This window comes from Monodelphis domestica, chromosome X (assembly GCF_027887165.1).
Source record: "Monodelphis domestica isolate mMonDom1 chromosome X, mMonDom1.pri, whole genome shotgun sequence".
Lineage (NCBI taxonomy): Eukaryota > Metazoa > Chordata > Mammalia > Didelphimorphia > Didelphidae > Monodelphis > Monodelphis domestica.
Window position 1 is genome coordinate 9847085 of NC_077235.1, and position 8890 is coordinate 9855974.

An 8890-nucleotide genomic window follows, 5' to 3' on the forward strand; every position below is an offset into this window, starting at 1 on the left:
GGGGTACAAAGGCTAGCCAAAAACATAGTGAAGAACAGAGTTCAGGATTAAGAAATGAGAGAGGTAAAAAGTCTTATAGATTACTCAGAAGCTTCTTGCTTATTTAGTATGAAGTCTTCTATCTAGAACCATAATCCAAATAATACTGCCACTATTACTGTGTCAATTTTTTCCCTCATGGTTCTACTTATCATTCCAATAACTTTCCAAACCAAAATAGCCTAATGTGGTTTGTTCCTATTAGAATGTGAGCTCCTTGAAGGCAAGGTCTTTCTTAATTTTTGTTTTTGTATTCCCTGTGCTTGGCACAGTGCCTGGCACACAGAGCTTAAGAAACACTTTTTCATTCACTTGTGAGATTCACAAATATTTAGATGTAAGTAACAATCATTGCTACAAAAATATGAAACTAATTATAATCTTACAGGAAATAGCTGATTATCTACATGGGAGTCACTTTCTAATCAGCTGTTGTCAGTCAAATAAACTAGGTAGAACAAAAGGTCAAGGTTAATATGAAACTGCAAGGTAAAGATGAGAAGAGACTGTGTGCAACCAGAATAGCTCAATCAACTTATATAAGCAGAGGCCTTAGAATATTAAGAGATTTGCAAAGTCTCGTGGGAGTGTTTGTATGGAAGACTATGAACATCAAAAGAAACGTAGAAAAAGAAAAGGAGTTGGCATAAAGTCTGGAATGTGACAATAAGCCAGATCATCCGAAGGATATTTATGAAGGAAAGTGGAAGGATGACAGATAGAAAAAGTCAAATAAATCTGCCAACATTTCTCTAATCTATTTTCATCACTGACGACAGTGGAATTACCTCCTTTGGTCTCTTAACAACTTGGAACCCAATGTGCTATGTGATCCAGCTTCAGAGGCACTGAGGCACTGATTTCTAGGGTATCAGAAAAAGGGCCAAAGGGACATCAGGACCATCATATGAAACTTTTCTATGATAATAATCTACATGTGTAACAAGGGTATTCTTAATAAAAAATGAGAGAGGAACAGGCAAACCACAGCTTTGGTCACACAGATGAACAAAAGGTATAGAGAATAGAAGATGCTTGAACAAAATATACTGGGAAAAAAAAATCTGGAGAAGTGGCCTGCTATCTAAGGAACCACCACTACCAATTGTCACCTACAGACATGTGAACTCCAAAGCCCTGGGAAAAGCAATATAATCCTTCCTCACCAAAGATCCTGCATCCACAGCCTGCGCACTATAGACTTTATCCAGAGACTTTTGTAGAGATTCAACCTGGCTAAGACAAAGCTACTATGGGCCCAGAAAAGAAAGTTCTTCCCATTGAAGTCCTTGGCATGGTCAATAGATAAGGTTTTATCAATAGAAATGACACTAAAAAAGATGCATTATGGGGGCAGCTAGGCAGCTCAGTGGAGAGAGAGTCAGGCCTGGAGATAGGAATACCTGGGTTCAAATGTGACCTCAGATACTTCCCAGCTGTGTGACTCGAGGCAAGTCACTTAACCCCCACTGCCCACCCCTTACCACTCTACTGCTTTGGAACCAACATATAGGAGTGATTCTAAGACAGAAGGTAAGGGTTTTTATATTAAAAAAAAAATTACCATGTACAGGGCTGATGCACTGGGGTCTTTCCATCTGACTTGCAGCTAGAATCTCCACTATGCATTATCGTCCCATGAGAATGAGAGCTTCTTGAGAGCAGGCACTGACTTCTCTTTGTATCCCCAAATCTTAGCACAGTGTTTGGCAAACAGTAAGCGCTTAAATGCTTTTTCATCCATTCATCTTACACTTATTTCAAGATCTATTGGAAATTGAGACCACTATATAACATTAAATGAGGAAGCATGATACAGTGGATAGAGGTCTGGCATTAAAGACAGGATGCCAAGTATTGCTTCTGATTCACAGTGACTTTGTGATCCTGGACAAAGTACTTAACCTCTAGGCAACTCTCTGAAACTATCGGCAGCAAAGACAACAATTGCTTTGGTTGAGGGAGTTTCTTTGCCCAGAAGCTCACTATGCCAATGAAACCACAGGTCTAGTCTCTATGTAATATTAAGAGCCCTTCTCCAATAGTTAAGTAGTAAAAATACAAACTTTTCTCAAAAGAAACAAATTACAAATGGCCATTTGAATTAAATGTTCCAATTGCTAACAAGCAAAGAGATGTCAGTTAAATGTGACTCTGAGGCATCAAGTCAGCAAAGATGACAAAAGAGTAAAAAATTAATTGTTGGTAGGGATATGGAAAAACAAGCACATTAATTCAGGCAAGTGGATTATGAGCTGGTCTGCTCATCTACAAGCAATATGTAATTCTAAAGTAAGAGTTACTCAAATGTTCATCCCTAGTGACCCCACTATGGAAGACTCCTAGGAAATACTGAAAAGTGAAGAAAGTAGAAAAAAAGAGCCACAGCTACTAACTACTGTTATGTGAAGACAACATGAAAGAATACTAAAACTCAACTGGACAGCACTGGTACCGACTTGTTCAAATTAAAGCTATAGAGTCTTGGTTCTTTTAACAAAGTGGTAAATAACAGAAGCCTGATCATTTACAATCACTCTGAGGTGCTGTCTCAATCTATTGTTCTGGAGATTTTTGGTTCTGGCTTTTGCTATCCATTATGCTAAAAATTAAACAAAATTTATCAAATGATAAAGAGTACAAGAAGTCACTGTGTTTACTGGTTATATTGATTATATTTTACATTTGACCTTGGGAAGTAAAATGTAGCCTTAAAGCCTTCCTCCAAAGAAGGTGTTTCCTGTGTACATGAAAAGATTACACAGGAGTCCTTGACAGATGCAGCTACAAAGATAACTTTGTACAATCAGAAGCAAAACATTGGTAAAGGAACTAAAAGCTGAGAAAAGGTCTTCACTACCATTATGGAAGCTGTTCCAAAGGAAGAGACTGACTTCCTAGAGACACTAAGGGCCTCTAAATTCTTTGGTTTTCAAATCACATTACAATGATTGCATTAAGCACCAAATTGTTATAAGAATTCCTCAGCCAAAATTCACAACCACTCAAAAAAGATCAAAACTCTTTAAAATCCCCACAGAAAAACAGTCAACAAGAGGAAGAAGACTTGTTGTCTAGCTGCCATCTGCACTGGGATTGGAAGCCCCCTGAGTTGATCTATTAGCTGGACAACAAATGAGGCCAAAAACTGACTAGAAATTGAGTAGGAAGAGATGTAATTGGGAAACCACAGCATTTCTAAAGGTCCCTAAAACTAAAAAAAAAAAATAATCATAGAACCACACAATTTCTGAAAATACAAAACTGCCAGTGACCCAAAGGGCAATAGAGATGCAGAGATACCATAAAGGAAACATATAACTGGAAAAGGAGGAGGGTCAATAACATAGTAATATCCAAGAAAAGAAAGAAAAAAGCAAGACAGGCTGAACTGTTAATCATGAAATTTTAAAAGATCTACCCAAAGCTACACACAGAAACTCTCCCCTATCCTCAACACAATGGGTAGACCTGCTAGAGTGAATTTATGGGAAAACATGAAGATGGTCCAGCAAAGCAGCAGTCTGATAGGTAAGAGAACAAGGAAAGAGTGGCACCCAAACACCTAGAGAGCAGAGAACTAATTATCAAGGAGGAGAGTAATCAATAGTGTCAAAAGCTGCAGAAAGGTCAAGGAAAATGAGGATTGAGGAAAGGCCAATGAATGGAGAAATTTACAAAGTGGTGAGTTTGGAGAGAGCTGTTTCAGTGGAATGATAAGGTTGGAAGCCAGACTAAAAGAGATTAAGAGAGTGAGAGCAGAGAAAGCAGAGGCATCTACTGTAGGTGGCCTTTTAAACAAGTTGTAGCCACAAAGGGTAGAAGAAATATAAGATAATATTTAGCAGGGATGGAGGATCAAGTGAGGGTTTTTCTTTCCAGGACGGTGGAGACATGGGCATGTTAGTAGGCAGTAGGAAATGAGCCAGTAGACAAGGAGAGATTGAAAATAAGTGAGAGAATGAAGATAACATCTGCTGGAACAAGGATGGAATGGAATGTCTTAAACAAGTAGAGGGGTTAGCCTTGGTAAGGAGGGAGACACAGGTGAAAGAGGAGATAGTGGCAGAAGGCTCATGAGCAATAAGAGATAAGGAAGAGAGGAGGAGAGGGAACTCATGGAAAATGGCCTCCATTTTTTCTGTAAAATATGTGCAAGGTTCTCAGCTAAGAGAGTAAGATGACAAGGGAGCTGTGGGAGGCTAAAAGAAAGATGAAAAGGTTTAGAATGGAATAGAGTTGCTTAGGGAGGTACAGTAGGATTACCTAGCAGTAATAAGGATCCAGTAGAGGCTGTGTCACATATATTTATAGTGGATCAAGTTAGAATGGGTGTGTGATTTTTTTTCCACCTTCATTCAGCAGCACTGTTCATTGGACTGAAGTCAGTGAATGGTGGGAGCAATCCAAGGCTGAGGCTTGACAGAGAGTGATCATCAATATAAGAGGGCTGGGGATTCAAGAGAGAATGACAATGGAGAACTGAATTGGTTTGCTGAGATGAACCAATACAGGGAAAAGGAGTGGCTTGTGCAGGGGAGATGGCCTAGGAGAGAAAAACGAGAAAAAAGGGGCTAGAGGTCATGGCACAGGTGAAGAGTGAGATTCTATAAGGGAAGATAGAGGGAAAGGTGAAAAGTCTATAGATCATGGTCAATTAAGGGTATTTTAAAATTCCTAAATGTGAAGGTAGTACATTTGTGGGTAATGGCAAGATGAAGGGCATAACTATCAGTAGCCGAGATGGGGTTCATAGGTGCACAGTCACTTTATAATTTCAACACTAGAAATCCCTATTTTATCACAAAGTGGAAAACAATGAAATGCAAGCCAAAGAACACAATATTATAGAGTGGAGATAACTTAAACATTAGAAAATTAATCAGAAAACGGTTCCACTCCTACATACCTCTGAGTGGGCTACTCAGTACCACCTCCAACAGCGTGTCAATGTCTTTAGGACCTAGCCCAGACTTCCAAGCAATATCTTCCACAGTCTGCAAGTGTTTTTCCAAGGTTGACTCTTTTTTCGTTGCTTTCCTGATGTAATCTAGAAAATTGAAAGGGAAACTCTTAAAACCAAATATTATTCTGAATAGTCATCCATTGCACAGTTGCAATCTGGGACTTTTTCATGAGGCCAGATCCATAAAGGTGAATCCCCTAAAAATCCTTATATTTTTAGTATACTTAATAACAACCATACTTTTAAGCTGGGAAAACTGAAAAGTTAAGAATGTTAGTAATCTTAACTTTATCCATTTGGCTTCTCCCGACTGTGCTGATAAATTCTGTTCTTACTATGACTGTCACATCTGTATCCAGAAGAATTCTGCATTGAACTTTTGTTACAAAAGACGTATAGTAAAATATATTACAAAATAACAAAAGCAGCCATCAGAGGTATCATATCTGGATTAAAGGGTAGCACTAACCTCCAGGAAAAGAACAATAGTTGAGCATGAAAACCTCCCACAAACTTATAACAAAATAATTTCACTCTAATTTGAAGCCAACAAGTAAGGGGAAGCAGTTAAATAATAGTGCTGCAGAGGTCCTTAGAAATGATCCAATTCAACTTTTTAATTTTGCCAATGAGGAAACCGAGGCTTCTCCCAAAGCAAAGATTGCCCAAATAATAATATATTCCAAATTCAGTGTTTTCTTTGCTATACTATATTGAAAGAAACAGCTATGCTTTAAGAGGACTAAAACCACCTTCGCTGAAAAATGGTTTTTATATAGTGATTAAAGCCTATCAAACAAAAGAAAATAAAGAAATGTGGGAGAGTTGGGGAAGGATTTATGGTTCACAGTAGGGAGTCTAAGATACTTACTGAATGCTTGTTGCAGAGCTGCATGCTCATTAAATTCTTCCTTCCCATCACCAAGTCCATATTGTAGGTTGGCGGGCCCTAAGCCACTTTCATTTTGTCTCATTTTCCATGCTGAACGATCACATTGTATAATAGGAATAACTGGTGATAAACTAGTCTCCTGAGATGACATCACCATAGAAGTTCTATAGGGAAACAAGTGTGCAATAACCTTTGAAAGTTGAATGTTCTTTTTTGTTATGATGAGACAGCCCCAATCAACAAAGAACACAGGTTAACTATATCAAAAAGGCTATGGCCTAAATAGAGGTTCTGTAAGGAAATCAGTATACTGAGTTCTCCATCAACTGAGGGTTGGTTAATAGTACAGACAATCTCAGCAATGCAAACGTCGTGAAAAAGAATCCACAAGTATCATGTACAAGCATGAGGATACACTTTCTGAATTTATTCTCAAAGTTTTCTGTTTTTCTACCATCTCCCACAATCTGCTTAGGTACAACTTCCTAGTTAAAAAGCAAAACTAGTAGTTAGAGCAGACTCTCAGTGACATCTTTACTTTTCTCAGACCCATAACTAATTAATACTTGCATAACTGCATGACCTTTGAACAGGCAACAACTATTAAATTGTGTTTTAAGGATTAGACAGGCAATATAAGGGTTATCATTTCCATTTTACAGAGAGAAGGCTCAGGATAAGGGATTTAGGATAATGGTTTTAGAGGCAGGTAGGTGATTCAGAGGAGAGTTGGACTCATAGTCTAGAAGACCTGAGTTCAAACCCTACCTCAGGCACTTCCTTCACTGTAAACCTTGGGAAAGTCACTTAACCTCCCTTGGTCTGTTTCTTCATCTGTAAAGTGGAGACAACAGGACCTACCTTACAGAGTTGTAGTGAAGATTAAATAATACATGTAAAGCACTTCAAAAAGCTATGTAAATGTGAGCTATTATTATAGTAGGGCACTTAGTCTAACCCCCTTTCACAGAGGAGGGAAAGTGAGGCACTGTGATTTTCCTTGGACACCAATATAGCTTTCTGAATCAATCTGACTCAACAAGCTTTTCTTGAAAAACATTTACAGTGTTACAGGCTGTACCGGGTCCTGGAGACTTTGGTGGGGGAAAGAATAAGTATACAGATAAGTTAACACAAAATGTTTTAAAGATCTATAGCTTCATAAAGGGAACCCCCAATAGGAAAACTTTCTAATGCTAAGGAGAGGTGCCAGGGAACTAACAGCCAGGAGGGAGAGGGAGAGTGTAGGCGGAAGTAAAGCTACTTTTCAGGAGGTGGGTGCAGAGCTACTGAGGGGATCAGGAAAAGCAGGACCTGGTGCCTGTCCTAAATCTTAGATGAAAAAAGTACATACAAGGCATTAATAAAGAGGGGACGTACTGGAAGCATGTGGGAGACATTTGTTGTTCAGTTGTTGGCGTTGACCTCTCAGGTGAAGGGCTCTCTGGGACCACATCTGAGGATCCCTCGGCAGAATTATAGGGGAGGTTTGCCATTTCCCTCTCCAGCTCATTTTCCAGTGGAGGAAGCTGAGGCAAACACTGTAAAGTGACTTGCCCAGGGTCACCCAGCTTGAAAGTGGCTGGGGCAAATTTGAACTCGGGTCTTCCTGATTTCAGGCCAGCACTACCTGACTGCCCACGAGGGGCAGATAAGGCGCGAGAAAGCAGAGGTGGGAGACAGATCGGTCGGTCAGCAGTTCGGCGAGAGAGCTCCTCGGTCTCCAAATCCAATACTTTCTGGGCGCACGGCTGGGGTGCGACCGGAAGTCTGGTGGCCCTTCGCCCACCTGACCCGAAAAGCCTGCAAAGCAGAAGGTGTGGGGACTCAGCTCAAGTAACAAAACACTAGAGAGCAACCAGACCCCAAGGGGGCGGCCGAGCCCTAGGGGAGGGACAACAGCAAGCGCGAGGGGAGGGGCGCGAACGTGCAGGGGGGGAAGCGTAAAGGTCACATGACAGGAGAGCACGTCAGCCCACCACAAGCACGGGGGTTGGGGGTGGGGAGGGGTGCCTTCACCTCAGACCGTTTGTCTTTCCCTCGCCGCTCAAAAGGCCTTCCTCCCACCGTGGGAAACAGCTTCCCTCTGTAAGTGCACCCTCCCGAGGCGGCAGCCTAACGGGAAGCCAGGGCTAGCTCACCTGAGGCCAAACGCTAGCCCCGACAGCCCCAGGAATGATTCCCGCGCTGACTTTCCAGTTCGAAAATGGGAGCCCCGCCCTGCGCAAGCGCGAACATCCAAACAGGCCTCCCGAAGGGCAGAGCGAGCGAAGGAGCGCGCTCTGGTTCACTTAGACTTATGCGCAGGCGCAGAAGTCGATTTGAAGCTGTATCCCTTTTGCAGAGAGAACGCCTGACGGGTAAGTTGCTGGTCTCTGATTGGTTGAAGCTCAGCCGGCTTTTGACTGATTTGTTGAGGCTCAACTAGCGCGGTTTTTCGAATGCTCACGTAGTGCCGGACGAGCACTAACTTTCCTTGGTTCGTTTGGAGTGTAATATTTTGGACATTTCCGAGGGGATCTTGGGGTAATAAGTAACTCAAAATCTCTCAAGCAGAACGCATTATTCCCCCCCCCCCCCCACCAACACACACACGGAATAAATTGTCAAACCTTGCTGTGTTTCCAAACCCTGCTCTCTACTTAGCCACTACCTTAGTTCAGACCCGTTAGCTCTTGCCTAGATTATTGCAATAGCCTTCTAATTGGTCACCTAGCTCAGGTCTTTCACTACCTACTGACTGCTGTAATCTTCCTTAAGTACATAGCTGGCCTTGCCACTAGCTCAATCGATTCCAGATACTTCCTGTTGTCCCTAACATAAAATAGAAACCACCTCTGAATAGCTTTTACCATCCTTCACCATCTAGCCTGGGCTGAAAGATGGCACAGTGCACAGAGCGCAGGACCTAGAGTCAAAAAGACTCATCATCCCAGGGCCAAATCAGGCCTCAGACACTTAAGAACTAGGTGACCCAGCTAAGCCACTTCATC

At 41.5% G+C, this 8890-nt stretch overlaps 1 protein-coding gene across 4 annotated transcripts in view; it reads right to left on the bottom strand.

The window, feature by feature from the left end:
- CENPI (centromere protein I) overlaps positions 1 to 8202 on the bottom strand; it is a 60955-nt gene extending 52753 nt beyond the window's left edge. For 2 of the 4 annotated variants that reach the window (XM_056809386.1, XM_001374644.5), the window contains exons 1-4: positions 7917 to 8202; positions 7278 to 7700; positions 5877 to 6061; positions 4949 to 5089 (exon numbers count right to left, since the gene is read on the bottom strand). In XM_056809386.1, the coding sequence (XP_056665364.1) occupies positions 4949 to 5089; positions 5877 to 6061; positions 7278 to 7393 (442 nt within the window). In that variant the 5' untranslated portion in view covers positions 7394 to 7700; positions 7917 to 8202. The remainder of the gene's footprint in view (positions 1 to 4948; positions 5090 to 5876; positions 6062 to 7277; positions 7701 to 7916) is intronic. The other 2 variants (XM_007507786.3, XM_056809385.1) reach the window with 2 other exon arrangements.
- Positions 8203 to 8890: the final 688 nt, after the last annotated feature.